We start from the raw sequence: 23,505 nt of genomic DNA, 5'->3' as shown, positions 1-23,505 counted from the left end.
AATTCCAGTTTGGTCCTCGGAGACGGTCTGTGTAGCTTCCATTCACTCCACCGCCATTTTGGAATCCTCCCAATGAACTAAATCTAATAGGTGGAATCAAGAACAAGTTTTTCCCACTGACTTGTCCATTACATAGAGAATAGAGACAAGATAAGACTAAAAAAACAAACAAACAAAAGCTTTATGACTGTTCTCTTGCTTACTTTCCACCCAGGGAAGGGACAGGGGAGGACTCCTAGTTCAGGAGAAAGTAAGGAGGAGAGATGTAGACATCATACTGGTGACTATAGTCCTTGAGAAGTGCTGGAGCTGCCACATCAGGTCAGGGGTAGGACAGCAATTGTTGTAGTGTAACTGCAGGTGTTATAGCAATGGCACAGGCTGGAGAGCCTGTCCTGTTAGACCAGACTGATCCAGAGAGAGGGCTCATGCTCGTGTTTTCAAGTGGATACAGCCTTGACTCTTATTGGGAGTGGCCAAGTATTCCTGAAATAGGTTATACATGCTAAGTAGTCTACTAGCCTTCTCAAATCACATCACTAAAAACCAATCAGCCCTGGCCAGTTTGGCTCAGCAGTTAGAGCATCGGCCCTAAGACTGGAGAGTCCCAGGTTCGGTTCCTGCTAAGAGCATGCACCTCTGTTTCAGTTTGTTCCTGGCCCTGGTTGGGGTCGTGTGGGTGGCAACCACTTGATGTGTCTCTTTCACGTCGATGTTTCCCTCTCTCTCATTGATGTTTCTCTCTCTCTCTCTTCCTCCTTCTCTTCCTCCCGCTCTATCTGAAGATAAATGCAAAAATGTCCTTTGGTGAGGATAAAAAAATAAAATAAAATAAAAACCAATCACATGCATATTAAAAAATATTTATGTGCTTAAATTCAAAATAGTGTACTAAAACATAGTTGAAGCATTTTGCATATAATCTAAGGCCTACAAACTTCAGCTAATTTAGGGACAGTCTGGTATCCAAATGAAGACAGTCTCATGTGTAAAGAAAGATGGTCTCCTTACAAGGTTGCATTTGCTTTGAAGGTCCAGGCCTCTCCAAGGAATTTCCCAGGGTATTACCAACATATTCACTTCGGAAAAATGTTTCAATAAGGGTTTACCATTTAACTTTGGCCCACAGATGATTGTTATATCATCATGTAGTCAAACTGTTGACTCAGCAGTGGTGAACACCATTTGTTAGTGTTCCTATAGGAGATTATTTGAGAGCTTATAACTTGAAAGTTCTACCTCTACTAGCACACAACAGTATTATAAACAATAATTTATAGCAAGATTATTAAATGCTGTAATATAAATATATGAAATCAAGGGCCATAATCAACTTTAAGGAAGAAGGATCAAAGTAATGGTTTTTGCTTTTCTGTGTCTCTTAATGTTCTTACAATTAACATGTTACTTTTATAAGGAAAAATTAATTTAATTTTGTAATTAGAAAAGAAATACAATCAAATTAACTCTGTGTATATATTTTTCTTTAAAAGGCAGTGAAATCTGATGTAGAAAGCAGTACTAGGACCAAAATGGAAGGTCAAAGGAAAATGTACCAATTAGATCTCAACATTGTGGGTTTGCAGTTTAGCCATCATCCTCTCTTCAATCAAGAACAAGTATTATGTGCTAGGCTGCTGCAACGTTATGAGTGTTTTCAGGACAGGCAGAAACAGAATTTATCTCAGCTGCTTTTGGAGAAGGTGAGAATGGCTTTTACTATATTATTGGACTCAACATTTAATATTGAAAGAGTAAACAAACTTCTTAGTACAGAGCAAGTTATCATAGAACATGGTCCCTTAGCACTTTAATTATTTAACCAATTAGAACAATGGTTGATCTTGTTTTTTCTGAAAAGAAACTGCAGCAATTGACTGGCCAGGGGAGGCAGCCTCAAAAATATCCTGCAGGACATGTAGCACGTATAAATGGTTTACTAATCAGTGGTGTTCTTGGCCTTATGATTCAAGAAGAATTATTTGAAATAATTATTATTTAAAAGAGCCATATGGCTGTTTTAAGTCTTTTAATAGAGTATTTTGATTAAAAAATATATTAGAGATCTTGAATCTCATATCAAATGTGAGGAGTCTTGATTCAAGAATGATTAATTCAGCCCTGGCCAGTTTTCTCAGTGGTTAGAGCATTGGCCTGCAGTCCAGAGAGACCCAGGTTCGGTTCCCACTAAGGGTGCATACCTCGGTTGCAGTTTGTCCCCGGCCCTCAATGTGTCCCTTTCATGTCAGTGTTTCTCTCTCTCTTTCTCTCTCTTCCTCTCTTTCCCTCCCACTCTATCTGAACAAAAAATGGGAAAAAAAATATCCTCGGGTGAGGATAAAAAAAAAAAAAGAATGATTAATTCAAAATATCATCTAAGGACAACATAAAGGGTACATAATGTCTGAAGTGAAATCAAATAATCACTGATTATTTTTTGAATTTATGCCTTTCATATAAACTCTGCTGAGTTTCTGATACATTAGCATTTTGTAAACTAGTGTTTTCTCTGAAAAGATGTTTTGATAGGTCTCATTCAGCTAATGAATACATTTGAAAAATGAAAAATTAATACTTAGTGAGGTATTTAATTAAGCATTCAAACCTGATGGCGTCACCAAGACATTATAATAAGCTTGGAAATGAACTGTACTTTAATATGTCTGCTCTTTAAAAGACAAGTGTAAAGATCCTAGGGTTGAATCCCTTCAGTTGAGTTTTTATGTAGCAATTGGGTGGGAACACTTAATAATTGAAGGCTGTGCATTAATAATGTCAGAATATTTCCTAAAACAAATATTGACTGTTCTAACTTTTAGTATAATATGGCTATTGTTTTGTGACTGGAGGAACCAACTCTGAAATTCAGAGGTAGGTCATTGAAAAAGGGATTTGATTTATGGATTTCTAGTTTATAGATACATTTCCAAAAATATTGTATAATCTTTGAAGTCTGATTTAGCAATCTCAATTTTATTTTATTAGAATACTGTCTATTATTATATATAAAACTATATTTTTCATGTAGCATATCTTTCTGTATAAAACAACATTTTGGGATCATGATTTATAACATGTTTCATTATTGTTGTTATTATTATTATTATCATTATCATTATTAATTCTTAGGAGCCAAAAGTAATTTCCTCATTGATTTTTACTTTCCTTCAGTTCTCTTATGTGCATATAAATATTTTCTTCAATCTCCTAGTAAATTGTAAAAAGTATTACAGAGTGTGTGCTTTGGTCTCCCACCAAAATACTGATTTATAATTTATGTATTACATGTATTTATGTATATGAATGTATGTTTTATGTTTGAAATGCATGACTCTGTTTATTGCCAGTGGTCAAACCAAGTTCATAGCAGTAGAAGACTCACTGTCATCCAAGGAATTTTTAAACCGGAATATGTCCTTTTATATGAGTATGAATCCCACTTACAGGACAAGGGGAAATGTTGCAGACAATATGAGAGAGTAGAAAGGCTACTCAGCTATGCAGACATCTGCTGTTTTCCCTTCTGGCTTTTTTTAATTACAGAAGTAATACAGAAATACATTCTCAGTGGAAAAGATTCAGCATAGATGTTTCAAAGGGAGAAAGCCCCACTTCATTCTTCACTTCATGGTTTGAAGTACAACCTTTAAGTTCTCTTTTCTATGTATTTCTGGATATACATCTGCCATAACAATTTTTAACATAAATTGGATCTTCCCATATGTATAATTTGTCAACTTGGTTTTTAAAAATTAATTCTGTATATTTTCTATACTACTATATGTAGACCCATAATATAACTGTATTTTAATATGTTTAATCACTCTCCATTTATGACACTTAGGTCATTTCCTTTTTTATGATTACAAATAATGAAGCAATGAACATCCTTGTACCTGTATATTTGGTCACACATGTGAAAACTTCTGCAGGCTAGATTCCTTGAAGTCAGATGCTTGGTCAAGAGTAAGAGTGCATTAAAGTTTAAATTTTATTAGGGAGTGATGAATTGCCTTTCCAATTTGAATTCGCACTGGCAGTACAGGACAGAGCCTGTTTCCCAGAGTCCAGTTTTTGCCAAGAGTTGATATTATTTGCACATTTTTCTGTTGCTTGGTTTATTTTTAACTAATCACTCTCTAAAAAGTTTTAATATATATATCCATGAAAGATGTATGCCTTTTGAATGTTATTTTATATATTTTTGTCCCATTCTTTCTTTTTCTTTTTTTATCCTCACCCGAGGACATTTTTCCATTTTTTGCACAGAGTGGGAGGGAGAGAGAGGAAGAGAGAGAGAAAGAGAGAAACATCGACGTGAAAGAGGCACATCGAGTGGCTGCCACCCGCACGACCAACCAGGGCCGGGGACAAACTGCAACCGAGGTACGTACCCTTAGCGGGAAAGGAACCCGGGTCTCTCCGGACCGCAGACCGATGCTCTAACCGCTGAGCCAAACCGACCAAGGCTTTTGTCCCATTCTGTTACTTGCTTTTTAATTTCATTAATAAGCTTGTCAACTTCTGTTTTAAAAACCCATTACCATTTTTATTGTGATTATGTTATATTAATTTTGAAAGAAATACTATCTTTTTAAAAATTGGGTTTCCTCATCTAGGAATATAGTATGTCTTCCCATTTGTTGAGGTCTTCTGTCTTCCAGTAAAAGTTGACATCAGTTGATTTTCATTTTGGACTTTTAGTAAACTGTCCCTAATTGTAACAGATTTCTCCTGCACATGTTTTATGGTATAGTTTCCTCCAGTTTTATTTCTCTATAGATATTCTCTGTGGATAGTTATCTCTGTTTTATACTTCCTTCAGTATATCTTGTTCTATTGATTTTATTTTCCCTTGTTCTCATATGTTACACATTTATTTTTTATTGAGAGATATAATTATAAATATACATATATAGATATGGATGTGATGATGGAAATGAAAATGGATAAAGGCAGATAAACACATATCTTTTGTGTAACCATGGGATTTTAAGTAGAAAAAGGTAGATTCCTGTTCTCAGTCTGTCATCTTGATTGACTGGCATTTCTCTATATTAATTGATGAACTGATTATCTAGAAGGTTTAAGGTATGATGTTTGTATCTTAGAAAGATATTAAGGTTCTCACTTTTGCCTAAAGGTGGTTATATGAAATAATTTTGGAAGACAAGGCAGTAATACAAAAATATTATATTCTTGTGCCTCTGCTGCACACACCTAGATCTATAGGTGAATTGGAATGATGGTAACAGATGAATGAAATGTACCAAAGAAAATCTCTCTTTTTTTTGTTTTAGCTTAAAGCACTGACACATGCTACCAAATTAACAAATGGTAATTTGGAAATAAGTCAGCTGAATGGAAAATCTTTACAAGATTATTATTGGCAGATAAGGTAGGTTTTGAGCCATTCATGTATTCATCAAGCATTTAAGTAACTTCTTTAGATAGTACTTGCTATGGAAAATATAAAACCAGAAAAAGAAAAGACCCCTACTCTTTAGTATTTATGGAAAAAGTTCTAACCTTTCCTTAAGACCCATTTTTTTGTGTAAAATATTTCACAAAAGTATCACATGAAAGTAGTAAATTCATGTTGATTAAAACTATGAATTTACAAATACTTTTCAATGGACTTGGATTATATTCATCTCAAGTGTTTGTATATATTTGAGAATTACTCTACATATATGGAAGATATAGTATTAATCCAGTCTAAACACAATACTCAAAGAGCTTGTAGATTTAAGGACCCCTATAAAAAATATGATCAACAAGTTGGAAACAATTGGATTATGGACTAGTTGTGAAGAGAAGTTAGGAAAGTATGAAATAACTGGAAAAATGATTTCAAGAGAAAACATAATTATGTGTCGAGGAATCTCCAATAGTAGGAAAGCTTACAAGGAGGTTCTTATTGAGTAGAAAGTTCCAAAGATATAACAGTTGACTATATATGAGAGGGATAGTTTAAGAATTTTTTTTGACTCCCTGCCCATTGACCTAACACAGTTCTACAAACTCTTAACCATTAGAGGTAAGAGCTGATTTAAATAATTGGTTTCCTAGAATAACCTACTTAAATGCAAATATTACTTGAGAATATTGACATATACCTCGAACAGGGCCTGGCATATAATAAGTATTCAATAAATATTAGTTGAATGAATGAAAATGAATAAAAAGCATCAGTATTTACAAAACAGTAAACTAGTGTTATTTATAAGATAAACTAAAACTGAAAGCAGAGAACAAACATTGGCATAATGAACACAACAAGAAAACTGTAAAAAAAAGAAAAGTAGGCTTTAGATGAGATCCAATGGTGATGGATAGGAGTCTACTACTGTGGTGTGTGTGTGTATGTGACTGACTGAAGAGGTCATTGCTTTTATTAAAGAAGAAAAAAGTAGTAATAGATTTACATTCAGAAAAATTTTCAGAGTGGTGAAATGCTGCAAAGGGGAGTTTGGACATTTGAAAAGCAATGTTTTTATTAGGAAAGCTGTGGGCATGAAATACAATTAAATAAGAATGGCACATATGTATTCAGCCTTTAATGACTGTATACTAGATGCCCACAGTCATCTGGTACCCAGGAAAGAAATCTGCGAGTCATTTGTGACATGTCTCCTTGCCCCTGCTCTCATCCCATATATGCAGCCAGTTAACCATTCCCACTGATTCTGCTTTATTTCAGCCTGACTACTCAAATATCTCCTAAAATACCTCTCTTTAAACCATGCTCCATATTGAAATCAGAGTGATTTTTCTAAATAAATAAAACCACATGAGTGGCTTTCTGTTACTTTTAAGATAAAATTTAGTGGCTTTGCCATGATTTATAAGACCCTGCATAATCTGACTCCCGCTGACTTCTCCAGCCTCATGTTAGGGGTTCTCTGCCTTGGAGCTTTATGGTCCAGTGCTCTAAATGGACTATGCTCTCTAATATCTATATATCTTTGTTTTAATTCCTCTTGTTTCTAGAAGGTTCTTTCATCATTTTCTGCCTACACTTAGTCAACATATACATTTTATTCTATTTCATGTTACTCTCTCAGGGAGGCTCCTACTTTGCCCATTAGATTAGATTAAATTCTCTTTCTTTTTATACTCACATAGCCCTTATGTATTTCCCTTTTCATAATACTCATCACATTTGTAATTATTTGCTTTATCTTTTTTCCTGCTGGGATATTAGTTACCAGCACCTAAAACATTTTCTGCCACATAATATTTATCTGTTATGTGTTTATTGATTTGAATTGAATGTCACATACTCTATGAAGTCTTTCCCTACTGTTGCCTACCATTCTCTTATTTATGCTCAACTCAGAAGTTGTGTGAACTTCTATCCTAACACCTATAACATTTTATTGCATTGATTAATCTTTGTATCCCCCCTCAACCAGCACAGTGCCTAGCATGTAGTAAGCACCCAATAAATATTTACTGGAAAAATTAATGAATGACAATGGCTTCTCTTTCTACCAGTATAGTAAACTCGATTCCCTGATTGGCCTCTAATGAAAAAAAACTAAAAAGTCTGATAAGCCCTGGCCGGTTTGGCTCAGTGGTTGGAGCGTCGACCTGCAGACCAGAGAATCCCTAGTTTGGTTCCCACTAGGGGCACATATCAAAAAAAAAAAAAGTCTGATAAAATACAAATATTATCTTTATAAACATATTGCTGAAATGGCAAAAAGGTAAGGAATCTACAAAAACTAGGTAAAGGAGAAATCCTAGAAATTAGGGTAAAGCCAGCTTTTACACTGAGTGTTTTATTAAACACTAGTAACATTGACTGTCATTCAGATGGCTTCATGGAGTGCCAAAGGCAGAAGATAGAGCCAAGTTTATCTTAACTGGAAAGTCTACTAGGAGATCCTGTAGAAACGGATGTTAAACTTCATGAAAGGGAGAATGTAAAGGGGATGATAAAGAAAATAAGCGTCTTTATATTACTTCAGTATACAAATAATATGCTTTTCCCAATCAGGAAAAGAATCTCTAAATTTGAAGCAATGGTTCTAACTTGTTAATCTGAAACAAGTATAATAAATATACTACAGAATGTCCAGAAAATCTGTAAATAAATGCATTTTAGTAGAGCACTTTTGCATAGTGAAAAAATCTTTAAGCCATAAAGGAATGAATCACTAAATGGAATTTTAGTCTCTATATCAAGGTATAGGTAAAATGGGGGAAAAAAAAAAAAGAGGTGGGCGAGGGGAGGGATGTCCAGAAGAATTAGTGCAATACATTCTTCCAGTCCATCTTAATGACTTAAATAGTTCTAATCTACTAATATATTTTTATCTACTATTATCGTTGTAGTAATACAAAACAGCTCTATGACTTAGAAAGGGAAAAGGACTTCTCCCTACTACACAGTATGTTACAGACTTGGAAACAGATAAAATCCCTTCGACAGCAGCAAGGGTTTATAAGCACCCCAATCAAGTTACAGTTTCAGAGGTGAGTGGTTGTTCTATTTGTTCTTACAACTTTTCTGAGGACCAGCACATGAGTAACTGGGAATTCACAGTGACTGGAAGAAAACCAAGAAGCTAGAGAACTATTTGATATAGTCAACAAAGGACTTATATCTTGAATGTATAAACAATTCTTTCAACTTAATAAGATAATTCAATTAAAAAGGGACAAAAGATTTGAATAGACACTTCACTAAAGAAGGTGTATGGATGGCAAATGAACACACAAGAATATGTTCAACATTTGTTTCATGTCAGTAGAGAAATATGAATTGAAACCACAATGGAATATACTACATACGCATTAGAGTGGCTAAAATCCAAAACAAAACACACACACACACACACACACACACACACACACACACACACACACACAAGACAATAACAAATGCTGATGATGAGCAATAGGAATTCTCATTGATTGCTGATGGGAATGCAAAATTGTACAATGACTGAAAAAAAGTTTGGCACTTTATTATAAAGTTAAATACAGACCCAGCAATCATACTTCTAGGTAAAACGTGTAAGTCATAAAAACATGTCTAGTGGAGGAGCTAGTTAATTAAAACTATACTTGTTGCTCACTGAAGCTTTTCATGAACTCACAGTGAAATAACTAGTTCCTTCCCTACAACCCACTGTTCCTGGGTCTTTCTTTCTTTCAAAACTGTAAAAGATTAGTGTAATTTCTTTGTTGATTATTTTCCTGCTGCAGTGGTTTTGAATGAAAGTGTGTCATAATCACCTTTATTAAATAATTCCTAACATCTTCAGCAGTTTATCTAAAAAAAAAAGAACTTTAAAAAGCTTCCCAGTGATTTTAATGAAAGAGTTTGACAGCCATTGATTGATGTTCATATTGATTACCTTGAATCAGAGGAAAACAATAATATTTATTGTTTGTTATACTTCAAGTACCAGACTGAGCACTTTACATGAATTAGTGCATATAAGCCTCATAACAACACAATTTTCAGATGAGAAAAGTAAGGCATAGAATACTTTCGTAACTTGCCCAAATTCCATAGTGCCAGTAATGGGTCTAGGTTTTCACAGAGAGTCTGGTCTCAAGCCCATACAAGTAGTATCCACACTAGGTTCACTATATTTTATTTCATAAGGCAAAAAGCATACATTTTTAAAAACAGCTTAATGGGATATCGTTCACATACCATACAGTTCACCCATTTACAGTGTACAGTTCAATGGTTTTTAGTATATTTATAGAGTTGTGCAAGCAAAATTACAACTCTCCAATACTTTCATTATTTCTGCTTTAAATAATTCTATTTATTATTAATTAGGATAAATAATGTTGATGAACAAAACCAAGGAGAACTGTCAGAGATGTCTGAGACTGAGAAGAAAACTGAAGAAAAAGCACATAAGAAAACTGAAGGAAAAGCATATAAGAATGGGGAAAAACAGGAGGTATTTATATTAAAAAATAATATTCAATTCAACTAGTTACAATATTTGTTAGGCAGAATAGGAAATCTTGGTATTTGTGACAGTTACCAAACAAAATGACAAATAGAGATAAAAGTTTAATTTTAAGAATAATTATCCTAAGCAATTAACTTACATTGTAAATTATACATTTACTTTTTGGGTTTCTAGAGCCTCTTACATTTAGCTTCAGAACTTGAAGAAACAGATATTGAAAGAATAAAGCCAATTACTTTGATGCCACAACTTTCTTTTGCTGCAGAATTAACAAACTTATCCAAGTGTCCACTGTAAGCATTTTTACAGGATTACTTCTTTCTTATATATTGTCTATTAATTGTTTAGCTTTTAATAATGATGTTAGATTTCTTCTTCTTTTTTTGGTGGTACATGCCCCTAGCGGGATCTGAACCCAGGATTCTCTGGTCTGCAGGCTGACGTTCAACTGCTGAGCCAAACTGTCCAGGGCTGATGTTAGATTTCTTGAGTGAGTACCACATGCCAGGCACTTTGCTACTTTATTTTATACATTTTCTCATGTAATTGCTACTATAGCTCTATGGTATTATCCTCATCTTAAAGATGGGGGAATTCATGCTTATAAAAGGTTAAGTTGTCTAGGATCACATCTCTAATTGATCAGTGATATGGGACATAAACCAGTTTGATTTGATGATTTTTTGTTTTGTTTATACTTTGGTAGTAGTTTTTGTTCACACATAGATAGGTAGGATATTAGGCCACTATAAAAAATGAGATTAGCCCTGGCTGGTTTGGCTCAGCAGTTAGAGCGTCAGCCTGCAGTCCAGAGAGACCTGGGTTCGGTTCCCGCTAAGGACAGGTACCTCGGTTGCGGTTTGTCCCCGGCCCTGGTTGGGTCATGCGGAAGGCAGCCACTCAATGTGTCTCTTTCATGTCGATGTTTCTCTCTCTCTCTTCCTCTCTCTCCCTCCCACTCAATCTGAACAAAAAATGGAAAAATGTCCTCAGGTGAGGATAAAAAAAGAGAGAGAGAGAGATTATATGGTAGCCCTTGCTTGTTAAGGGCCCCTTGCTTTCATAAAATGTATTCTGTATCAGGAAGCCCCTCTGGGCAATTTTCCACTTTGACATAAACTTCTTTTCTTCCCACTTAAAATTTTTGTTAATCTTTATTGTTGAAAGTATTGCTGATGTCCCCCTTCCTTTTTTCCCCCATTGACCCCTCCACCCCGTTCCCGCAACACCCCCTCCAATGTCGTCACTGCAGTGTTGTCTGTGTCCATTGGTTATGCATATATGCATATAAGTTCTTTGGTTAATCTCTTTTTGTCCTCCCTCCCCCCTTCCCTCTGAGATTCTTCAGTTTGTTTCCTGCTTCCATATCTCTGGATCTATTTTGTTCATCAGTTTATTTTGTTCATTAGATTCCACATGTAAGTGGTTGGGCTATAATGTTTCTCGCTACTCCTGGGACATTTCATGCAATAACAGGTATCACACAGATCCCCATTTCTCCCATCTGTAGGCCTGTGAATCTCATCTCCCTTAAATAGGATAAGTTAACTTAGAGCACTGAACTACGTCCAACGTTTCAACATTTCTGTCCTGTGGGACACTCTGTACTAATTCATCTTTCAGTGCATCATCTAGCACAGTGTTGGAAGATAGTGGGTGTCCAATAAATATCCATATACATTCAATGACTGGATGGATAGTTGCATTTTAAAATGAACATAAAGAGTAGCAGACACAAAGGCAGAATTATCACTACTATCTTTCTGATCAGAGAAGTGTAGTGGTTTATTTGTTCTACACCTACTTCTCAAAAGGGGCTGAGATAATTCATTATTTAAGACACACATACAAAAGGACACATCTAAATGTGGACAAAAAAAAACAGGAGCCATAAAATGGAAGTTGGAAGTAAAGAGGAGAAAGAGCAAATTAAAACAACAATGAGGTATCACCTCACACCTGTCAGAATGGCCGCCATCAACAAATCATCAAACAACAAGTGTTGGCGAGGGTGTGGAGAAAAGGGGACTCTAATACACTGCTGGTGGGAATGCAGACTGGTGCAGCCACTATGGAAAACAATATGGTGCTACCTCAAAAAATTAAAAATTGAACTTCCATTTGACCCAGTGATCCCACTGCTAGGAATATACCCTAAGAAGCCTGAAACACCAATCAGAAAGAATATATGTACCCCCATGTTCATAGCAGCACTATTTACAATAGCTAAGATCTGGAAACAGCCCAAGTGTCCATCAGTAGACGAATGGATCAAAAAGCAGTGGTACATATACACAATGGAGTACTACGCAGCTGTAAGAAAGAAAGATCTCTTATCCTTTGAGACCACATGGAGGGACCTGGAAAGTATTATCCTAGGTGAAAGAAGCCAAGCAGAAAAAGACAAATACCACATGATCTCACTTATATATGGAATATAATGAACATAACTGTCTGAGGAATACAGTAGACCCAGAAACCTGGAAGTAGTGCACAGACTGACATCCCACAGAAGAAAGGATGGGGGGGTGGGAAGTGATAAACCACAGAACTTATATGCATGTATGCATGACCAATGGACATGGACAACTAAGCCGGGGGTGGGGTGGGGGTGGGGTGGGGGTGGGGTGGTGAGGGGGGTGCCAATGGGGTAAAAAAGATGAAATATCTGTAACAAAAAAATAAATAAAAAATTAAAAAATAAATAAATAAATAAATAATTTCTTCTAAAAAAAAAAAAAGGAGAAAGAGAAGGAAGAAAGTATTTGTGCTGGAAAACCTAGGCTAAAACTTAGTGGAAGTCAAGACAGAAGGAAATATGATGCTTTATGTCTTTCAAAGCTATTGCTATTGTATGGCATTGTTTTCATTATTCATTTAAAATGTCCAGTTGAGCCCTGGCCAGTTTGGCTCAGCGGTTGGAGTGTGGGCCTGCGGTCCAGAGAGACCCAGGTTCGGTTCCCGCTAAGGGCGCGTACCTCGGTTGTAGTTTGTCCCCGGCCCTGGTTGGGTCGTGTGGGTAGCAACCACTAGACGTGTCCCTTTCATGTCGATGTTTCTCTCTCTCTCTCCTTCCCAGTCTATCTGAACAAAAGGTGGGAAAATGTCCTTGGGTGAGGATAAAAAGAAAAAAAAATGTCCAGTTGAATAGGCATTGACTCTCTAGAAAAGAATAATATACTAAAGACAAGGATAGAGATAAAAGGAGTACAAGACTTAAAGAAGAATTAAAGAGTTTACAGGTGAAGAAAAACAAAACAAACAAAAATTACCTGAAGATAAATATAATCCTGAATTAATGAATTTTCATCATCAGTTCATGAGTTCATTATTAAAACTACTTTCAGAGGGCAACATTAAGGGCAAATTTTACTAAAATATTTCTCTAAGGGTAATTGGGAAGATAATTAAAAGAGACCCAACAGGGAGAATTAACAGAAAAGATGGGCTTATGTGGGGCAGGGAGATCCTGGGCCCACAGGATGATTAAGGTGGAGAACAGAAGGGGATTTCTATGTATCAACCAGGGCTTACCTTCCAACCAGTCTTCTCCCTTCTGAAAAAGTGGATCAAGTCTTAAACATCATTAGGTCAGTTCTCTTGCAGCTGAAGTAGTTTTCAATAAATGTTGGTTGAGTGAACAAATGAATGAATGGATGGAAGACTCTCTTTAGGACTTTCACATCACTCAAGGGATCAATTTATTCCCCAACAAGTGTTTTCATAGGAGCCCCAGAGAATTAACTTCTCTGGCTTTCCTCTCAAATCACTGGGTTCAGAGAAAGAATGTCCTGGAGAAAAAGGGTGTACAAACTAAAGCTTAGAGGGATGAAGACACAGCCACCTCCTTGAGGTTACTGAAAACATGATGGGGGTGGGTGTATCTGTGTGTGTGCATGTGTATGCACATGCACCTCTCTTTTAAGGGTTAGAAAATATTTTTGAATTCTTGATTTAAGTTTCCCAATCCCCATTACTTAGTTCCTCAGTTTCCTCCTCCTCTAATAGGTCATCTTATGATGGGTAAGTACTATAATATCTTTAAGTTATAATTATTAAAATAAATAGCTGAATGATTTACAGAACCTTTATTTTAGTTCTTTTTCTATTTTTGAGTAAATATTTTTCTTAAACATTTTACTGGGTAGGAGAGGCTTTTATCCACATATCGGCAAGTGTTATAGGGCTTAAAGATACCATTTGCCCTCTAAAATGATCTTATTTCAACATGCTAAGGTACATTTTGAAATGAACATTTTATATCCATTTTGCTTTTCAAGGGTCTTTTAAAGGTATATTTAATTTTTAGGCATGAACAAAAAAGGAGAGCCAAGATTCAGAAGCTTAAATATTTTATTAAAATATTATACAATGATAAACAGGTTTCTTGCACTTCAGTATCTCCTCTGCAGTTTGATTTTAAAGTCATGTTTCAGCAGATTTTCAATATCCAGTTAATATATTGGCCTGAAACAATTTGCTTGGAGGTATGTCATTATCATTTACTTTGTATCTTATTTTATGCCATATATAATTTTAAATTTCTTGCTAGCTATTGTTATATGTGGTAAATCACTTCTTTTATATTAAGAGATAACAGATCTATAAGGGTAAACAAGATATTTATAAATATATTAGTAATTTATCATTAGTTTTTTATGCTATAAGTACAAAATTATGTGATTAATGGTATTCTAAATACTTTTTTCCTGCTAAAATTCCCACCAACCCTTGATGTGTGGTATTACTATTCATTTGCCAGTGAGGTGGAAGAGGTTTGTTTAAGCTATAATGAGTGGTATAGCTATTACAATAGTATTGGAGGATGTCTCCAAATTGCCCCAGCCCTGACTTGATTTTAGTCTCTTGCTGTATTTGTTCTTCGCCTGTTTTTGATTTGGGATCTTTTAAAGAATCTGATGAGCCCTGGCCAGTTTGGCTCAGCGGTTAGAGCGTAGGCCTGCGGTCCAGAGAGACCCGGGTTTGGTTCCCGCTAAGGGCACATACCTCAGTTGCAGTTTGTCTCCGGCCCTGGTCGGTCGTGCGGGTGGCAGCCACTCGATGTGTTCCTTTCACGTCGATGTTTCTCTCTCTCTCTCTGTTCCTCTCTCTCCCTCCCACTCTACCTGAACAAACAATGGAAAAATGTCCCCGGGTGAGGATAAAAAAAAAAAAGAATCTGATGAAAGAACATACACACAGTAGACCCCTGATCTCTGTCCAAAGACCCCACCATGAGAACTCCTGTACTACTTAAGGAAGAAGAAAATAGAACAGTGGAGAAAAGTTAGACTATAAAGGAGTCTATACAAGAAGACTTGATGACTAATTTAGGGGTTAAACTTGCTTCTAGATACAAAAGAAAAGTTTTGAGGGAATAAACTTTTGTGGCCCTGGTCAGGTTTTTCAGTGGTTAGAGCATCGGCCTGTGCACCAGAGAGTCCCGGGTTTGGTTCCCTCTAAGGATATGTACCTCGGTTGCAGTTTGTCCCCAGCCCCGGATGGGGTTGTATAGGTGGCGACCACTCAATGTGTCTCTTGTTTCTCTCCCCCTCTCTCCCTCTCACTCTATCTGAAGATAAATGCAAAAATGTCCTCAGGTGAAGATTAAAAAAAAAAAAAAAGATTTGTGTATGTGAAGGTGAGGTGGGGTTTGAGGAGTGGAGAGGGGATTATAATTACAAATCTAAATCAGTTACTTTTACAATGCCTAAATAATTTTGTGCTGCTCCTATATTCATTTCCTTCATGTATCCTATTGAGTGCCTATCATCTTAAAATGTACCTATGTTGAATTCTTATTTTAAAAATATACTGACTATACTTTCCTGCCATTGTATCTAAAAATTGTGACATAATAATCCAATCACTTGAGGTTTAAGATATGCCCCCAATATATCACCCCGGCCTGTGTGGCTCAGTTGGATGAGTGTCATCCCCTGCACTGAGAGGTCACCAGTTTGATTCCTGGTTGCGGTACATCCCCAGGTTGTGGCTTGATCCCCAATAGGGGGTGTGCAGGAGGCAGCCTATTGATGTTTCCCTCTCATCGATGTCTCCCTCCCTCTCTCTCTCCCTCCCTCTCTCCCTCTCCCTCTCTCTCTCCCTTAAAAAATAAAACAAAATATGCCCGCAATATAGATAAATACACATTTTGAATCTTTCATTATCCCATTACTTAGCACATAAGTCTAACAAACTAAGAGGCAGGGGAGGCAGGGAAAGAAACTAATCTAGCTAGGGATAAATCACACCATTAGCAGCTGCAGAAATTGAAAAATAAATTTTTATGCCCTAGCCTAAACGATTCTGACCTACATTTCTAATTTACTTCTTACCAATCCTCTTTACTGATTTCTTCACTTCACCGAAACTGAACTGCTTGTTTTTTCCCATACATCCTTGCAACTCTCTACTTCTGAACTATTGAACATTCTAGTTCCTCCGTTATAATGTCCATTTTCATTCTTGATACCCCATCTCTGTCAGTGGTGTTGATAGCTGCCATGAGGGGGCAAGACTGTCTCCTGGGAGACTTTAACAAGTGGAATTATCTCCCTTTACATTTACTTCTATCCAGGATCTGACCTCCAGCCTTGCAGTCTCAGAAACTGGATTTAATAGTCCCCTGAGAATGCAGCTCTGTACCCCAAACACATTTACAAGGCTGATATGTTAAATCAGAATGCCAACTCATCATCTGAATATATTTATCAGTTCATTGACTCTCTTTAGTTAGCCAATAAACTGATTTACAGTAAGAAGGTCCTTTCATAGACCTGAATACTTGTAAGTCCACTAGCTATAACCTCTACAAACCTTTCAGCATTAGGGATATCACTGTCAAAGAGACCAATGTGTTGACTTAAATTAACTTTTACAAGTGACAGTATTTAGATGACCAGAAAAAATATTTGCCTCTTTGACTTTCCTTTTTTCTCTGCTTTCTTAGTTAACCATCCTTTTATTCTCTGCTTTCTTGGTTAACCAACCATCCTTTTGATTGGCACATTTTTTCTTATCTTTCAAGGGCATTTCGTGCCTCTCCACCCCCCAACTTCCAGTTTTTGTCTTCTTAGAGCACATATCACTGTTTCCCCAAATATTGACAACACGGTAAAGGTCAAATTAAGATTTTGCCATTGAAAAAAACTTTAGCTTTGTAGTTATGGCAGTGATTGGATTGTAGTAAAAGCACAGTGGACATGTGTGGAACTGTCTACTGAACTCCTCCCTTATTCTTTCTTCTGGGACTTTTCTGCCCTTCCCCATCCCTATAGTTTGTTTAATCTCTCCTCGGATTCCATGAGCTAATGAAGCTACCTTTTTTTTAAGCAATTCAACGTGGGTTTCTATCACTTATAATAAAAACTAATATAGTTTTATATAGAGCAGTGGTTCTCAACCTTCCTAATGCTGCAACCCTTTAATACAGTTCTTCATGTTGTATGTGGGCGTATCTGCATGTGGGCGGACCCGCCTGGAGATGGATAGAGGAGTGGTATCTCGGTTCCTAAGACCACTGGAAATAACATGTTTTCCGATGGTCTTAGGCGATCCCTGTGAAAGGGTCGTTTGACCCTCAAAGGGGTCGCGACCCACAGGTTGAGAACCGCTGATATAGAGAGTCCATTTCCTCATAAAATGGGAAGACAATACCAGTTTTCTATAATTTTTATCAGATTTAAATGCGATAAAGAACTTTAACAGTGCTACACAAAAGTAAGTTATTCGGGTATTGTGTTATTTGTACCTACATTCTTGGAGCTGTATTTATAATCCTTTTATTACATTTATTTTCTTTGAAACCAGTGAAAGGCATTCTACTTTTAGGGTTGTATAATTATCTACTTTTCTCACAATCATGTGGATAAATTGCTATAGAACAATACCTATTTTATATTCTAGCATTTTAAAAAAAAAGAATACAAATATACTCTTGAGGGTTCTTATTTTAGTTTTTAAAGTTTTGTACTTTCAAGGAGCTATTAATCATTTCTTTTATATTTAGGTTTATGAAATAAATAAAAGAACAAGGTTATTGGCAAAACTATATATACCTTTGCCTAACAACACAGAACTGAAAAGCAAAACTGTTTTGGAATATGTAGAGTTTAGCTCTGATGAACTGGTCATACCTGAGTATGGAGAAGTAGGAAGCAGTAAGTTTATTTAAAATGCTTCTCCCTCCCCTATGATTTTCATGAGTTTCACATCCAAAAAGACCCTGAGTTATTTATGTGAGTAAAGAATTCTATATTTACAGTATTAGGTTTAAAATGTGTTAAGATCTTCTTTCAGGTGTTAAACTAAAATTTTAAGAACTTTGACTTGAATCAGATCTTTGGGAAATCTAAAATTTGGAATGAGCACCTGTGCTTTTCTAGGTCATCTAAGATACGAGCTCCTCTCCTGAGGGATAGACTGCCCCTGCTCCTGCCTCTGCCCCTGCCCCTGCTCCTGCCTCTGCCCCTGCCCCTGCTCCTGTCTCTGCCCCTGCCCCTGCCCCTGCTCCTGCTCCTGCTCCTGCTCCTGCCTCTGCTCCTGCCTCTGCCCCTGCCCCTGCCCCTGCCCCTGCCCCTGCTCCTGCCCCTGCTCCTGCTCCTGCCCCTGCCCCTGCCCCTGCTCCTGCCTCTGCTCCTGCTCCTGCCTCTGCTCCTGCTCCTGCCCCTGCTCCTGCTCCTGCCTCTGCCCCTGCCCCTGCCCCTGCCCCTGCCCCTGCTCCTGCCCCTGCCCCTGCCCCTGCTCCTGCCCCTGCCCCTGCCCCTGCTCCTGCCCCTGCCCCTGCTCCTGCCCCTGCCCCTGCTCCTGCTCCTGCTCCTGCTCCTGCTCCTGCTCCTGCCCCTGCCCCTGCCCCTGCTCCTGCTCCTGCCCCTGCTCCTGCCTCTGCCCCTGCCCCTGCCCCTGCTCCTGCTCCTGCCTCTGCTCCTGCTCCTGCCCCTGCCCCTGCCCCTGCCTCTGCTCCTGCCCCTGCCCCTGCTCCTGCCCCTGCTCCTGCCCCTGCCCCTGCCCCTGCTCCTGCTCCTGCCTCTGCTCCTGCCCCTGCCCCTGCCCCTGCCCCTGCCCCTGCTCCTGCCCCTGCTCCTGCCTCTGCTCCTGCCCCTGCCCCTGCCCCTGCCCCTGCCCCTGCTCCTGCCCCTGCCTCTGCTCCTGCCCCTGCCCCTGCCCCTGCCCCTGCCCCTGCCCCTGCCTCTCCTTTAGTGAAGCCTACAGGTGCTCCAGGATATATTGATTCACTTTTAAACTAAATAGGGAAATGAGGAAGAAAAGGAAGAGGAAGAGAGAAAAGGAGAGAAGAAAGAAGGGTTGTTTCTGTTCACTTGTTTGTCCTTTGATTTTTACTCCTCGTGCAATTAAATTTGTTAACATGTCTGTGAGAACAATGACATTTCTCTCCTTCTCCCCCAGGATTCTTCTTTCACCTTCCTAGTTTTCCAACTGCTTGGTGAAAAGAGAGGAAGTATGAACTTGTGTCTATAAAAGGGAAAACTCTGGCAGCAGTAGGAAAAGTTTAGTTTATTAGGATGTTGATTTATTTTTTAAATTTATATTTATAAATATATGGTACAATTATAATATTTTACTTATAATTACTCTATTGAGACAGTAATTGTCTTTCAATGTAACAGAGAAGAATATAAGTAGGCAAAGAGCCTGGAAAAGACGGAGAATAATGGAGAGGGTCATCTGCTTAGAGTGCGGATGAAGCAGAAAGAGGGTTGTGGAGAGCCAGGAGAAAAGACTCCGAGTGAAAAATTGAGGGGACACTAAGGACTCAGCAAAAATGTCAAGGAGTACGGTTAAGCTCTGCGGACCCAGAAGAAAGTGGGAGAACACTCAGGAATATAGGAAAGGGGACAGAGAGTACCTTGTCTGCCTCTGTTACTGCTGCCAGTGATTCTTCCTTGCTGGAATCCACTCCTAGAGAGATAAAAAGCTCCTAGCCATAGAAGAGAAAAATAGAGCTGTCCATCTCTACATAATCAGATCAATATTTTCCTCTCTCTTTGTATTCTGTTTGAAGCAATCTGCCTTGGGCGATGAGCCTGGGTCAGCACAGAGCTTCCTTTGTAATCCTAGGGTCCCACAAGCAAAAATGCGGGTGGGGAGGATCTACAGTATATTGAAATTGCATGCTTTAAAAAAATTTGTTTTTTATGCCTTTTACAACAGATGTGCCTTTTCTTCTCGAGGGAAACGAAACTGAAGAACTTTGTCTTTTCACGTCGGGAAAACTAAGCTATTCTTTAGCGTGGGCCTTAGATGAAAATGGTATTCCTCTGACACTTACGTCACAGCCCTTAAGATCTGCTTACTGCAGGTAGTAAACTTTTCTGCTTGAAAAATAATTCCAGTCCTCAGCCAAGCATCACACAAAACCTGTGTCTGTAAAAGGGAAAACTAGCAGCAGTAGGAATAGTTTAGTTTATTTAGATGTTGATTTATTTTTTATATATTTATAAATATGTAAAATATTGATAGATTTTATTTATTATTATTCTACTAAGACTATAAGTATCTTTATATGTAACAGACCATACCTCTTCAATGCTAGGGTTAAAGCCACATGGAGGATGAGAGAGGCAGTTCCCTAGTTCTTAACTTCGAAGCAAAGGCCAAGACTCCCAGGGATTTTGTTTCTGTGGCCTTTATAGCTCCCAGCTCTTCTGGATTATAAAATTATAATTTATACACTATCAATTAGCTGGAAAGAAAATCCTAGAAATTTTATGCTATGTCTCAGGACTTCCTAGTAGAATTGGAATTAATTTCTAGATCACACCCACAAATAGGATTACTAAAAATAAGTACAGTAAAATTCTATAAAAATTATGATAATGCTGGCTTATATATTATGCTGTGTTTGACTAAAATGGTAATATAAAGGGCAAAGTAAATTCCATCATTTAAAAATTAATAAGTGATGATAACAAAATGATGGCCTTTCCCCTCTCCATCTAAACACATATTTTGAAAAACCTTTGCTATATGACATTATGGAAAAGGCAGAACTGTGGAGACAGTCACAATATTGGGGATTGCCAGGGATTGTGAGGAGACAGGGATGAATAGGTAGAGCACACAGGAGTTTTAGGGCAGTGAAACTACTCTGTATGATACTATAATTGTGGGTGCATGCCATGACATATTTGTCAAAACCCATGGAGTGTAGAGCACCAAGAGTAAACCCTAATGTAAACTATGGACTTTGAGTGATAATGATGTGCTACATAGGTTCATGGATTATAACAAATGCAACTCTTTTTGCAATGAATGTAATAAATTATATCTCTGGCACAGGATGTTGATAGTGGGGGAGGCTGTGAATGTGTGTGGCAGGGTGGTAAGAGCCATGTGGAAACTGTACTTTCTGATCTGTTTTGTTGTGAGCCTAAAACTGCTTTAAATAGACTAAAGTCTATTTTTAAACTATAATAAAATTTTAAAAAAACATTGCTATAAATAATTTTGATGAGAAAGGAGATCAAAATTGAAATTAGAGACTTTTAGAATAATGAGAACACAATGTATAAAACCAGTGGCATATGGCCAGAGTCATAAAAAGAGTTTATAAATACTTATCTTGGAAAATAAAGAATTTTAGAGAAAAATAACTAAATGTTAGTAGCACTGAACAATTGATGTTAAGGGAACTGAGCTAGTGGATACATGTTACTTACCAAGAAGTTTAATAGTAAAATAAAAAGGCTGAAACTTAGAGAAACAACAGAATCAAGGTATGGATTTCTTAAAAATTAGGGCAATTCTTATCTTCTTAAAAGAAGTGATGAAATCCATGGAAAAAGAGCCAGAGAGTATATTAGAAAGAATATGAGGTCCTTTAAAGTTAGAAAGATATTGCCCTGGCCGGTTTGGCTCAGCGGTTAGAGCGTCGGCCTGCGGACCTGAGAGACCCAGTTCGGTTCCTGCTAAGGGCGCGTACCTCCGTTGCAGTTTGTACCCGGCTCTGGTTGGGTTGTGCGGGTGGCAGTCACTCGATGTGTTCCTTTCGCATCGATGTTTCTCTCTCTCTCTCTGTTCCTCTCTCTCCCTCCCACTCTACCTGAACAAAAAATGGAAAAATGTCCTCGGGTGAGAATTAAAAAACAAACAAACAACAACAACAACAAAATGCCCTGGCTGGTTTGGCTCAGCAGTTAGAGCATCGGCATGCGGTCCAGAGAGACCTAGGTTCGGTTCCCGCTAAGGGCATGTACTTCGGTTGCAGTTTGTCCCCGGCCCTGGTTGGTCATGCGGGTGGCAGCCACTCGATGTGTCCCTTTCACGTCAATGTTTCTCTCTCTCTCTCTCTCTCTCTCTTCCTCTCTCTCCTTCCCACTCTATCTGTGCAAAAAATGGAAAAAAATGTCCTCGGGTGAGGATAAAGTTAGAAAGATATTGAACCAGAATACAAGCAAATAGCTATGGTTCTAGAGAAGAGGAAATATCTCTTCTTCAAATTAGAAAATGAGACAGAAATCACTACGAAGACAATTACACTATGTAATTTTTTTCTTTAATTTATCTTGATTGTTGAAAGTATTATAGATGTCCCCCCTTTTTTTCTTCCATTGAAGACAAATGTAATTTTGATAGTAATTTTGTTCTGGTAAATAAATGAGGTCTTCGCCCTGGCTAGTTTGGCTCAGCAGTTTGAGCATCATCCGGTGGTCCAGAGAGACCCAGGTTCGGTCCCCACTAAGAGCATGTACCTTGGTTGCAGTTTGTCCCTGGCCCTGGTTGGGTCGTGAGGGTGACAACCACTTGATGTGTCCCTTTCACGTCAATGTTTCTCCCTCTCTCTCTTCCTCTCTCTCCCTCTCACTCAATCTGAACAAAAAATGGAAAAATGTCCTCAGGTGAGGATAAAAAATTAAAAAATAAAAATAAATGAGTTCTTCTTAGAGGCCTGGAAAAGGGCATTTTAGGGGTGGAAATGGACAATTAATAAAAGTAATTCATTTATGAGCTATTCAGTAACTTTTAATACCCCTTTATTTCTTAATATTTCCCTAGCATAGTATCCACTGCAGCTATTTCCAGTCTTTGTCTCATTGGACTATTCTTTGCTTTTTTCTTGGAGTCTGATGTTTGTTCTCCTCACTCTAAAGCTAACTCTTACACAGGTAATTTGGAACTTTCCTTTGTTTCCTTTAGGATTCTGCTGACATCTATATCCTTTCCTTACATTAATTTCAACTTTTCCATCTGCCGATGCTATTAGTCTTTTCTATATAAGGAGCCTTCTTTGTTTTTTGAAACAAAGAAAAATCCAATCATCTAATTAAACCCTAAAAACACCTTTTGGCTGGCTGTTTTTCCTGTGTAACTAAGCCCTCACATGTGTGGTCTACTGGTATACATACAAGTGCCGCCACTTTTTATTCACACATTTCTTCTCTAACCCAACCCACTGATTCCTGAAGGCTACCAGTGACCTTCTGATCATATTCATTGGCTTGCCCTTGTCATTTTGCTACTTTAAGTCTCTTCTCTTACAGCTTCTGTGGTGCTGCATTTAGCAGTTCCAGTTATTTGGGAACTCAAGTTTACA

The 23,505-nt window shown here is 37.8% G+C and overlaps 1 protein-coding gene across 1 annotated transcript in view; it reads left to right on the top strand.

Annotated features, from left to right (window-relative positions):
* Positions 1 to 23,505, top strand: part of CC2D2B (coiled-coil and C2 domain containing 2B) — a 108,480-nt gene that overhangs the window by 25,097 nt on the left and 59,878 nt on the right. Inside the window, exons 9-16 of the mRNA XM_036265495.1 lie at positions 1,494 to 1,703; positions 5,301 to 5,398; positions 8,344 to 8,484; positions 9,809 to 9,935; positions 10,125 to 10,243; positions 14,260 to 14,437; positions 17,962 to 18,112; positions 20,124 to 20,271. Of these exons, the coding sequence (XP_036121388.1) occupies positions 1,494 to 1,703; positions 5,301 to 5,398; positions 8,344 to 8,484; positions 9,809 to 9,935; positions 10,125 to 10,243; positions 14,260 to 14,437; positions 17,962 to 18,112; positions 20,124 to 20,271 (1,172 nt within the window). The remainder of the gene's footprint in view (positions 1 to 1,493; positions 1,704 to 5,300; positions 5,399 to 8,343; positions 8,485 to 9,808; positions 9,936 to 10,124; positions 10,244 to 14,259; positions 14,438 to 17,961; positions 18,113 to 20,123; positions 20,272 to 23,505) is intronic.

Source organism: Molossus molossus, unplaced genomic scaffold (assembly GCF_014108415.1).
Source record: "Molossus molossus isolate mMolMol1 unplaced genomic scaffold, mMolMol1.p scaffold_m16_p_17, whole genome shotgun sequence".
NCBI classification, from domain to species: Eukaryota; Metazoa; Chordata; class Mammalia; order Chiroptera; family Molossidae; genus Molossus; species Molossus molossus.
The sequence above is the reverse complement of the archived record's forward strand: the minus strand, read 5'-3'. Positions and strand labels throughout refer to the sequence as shown.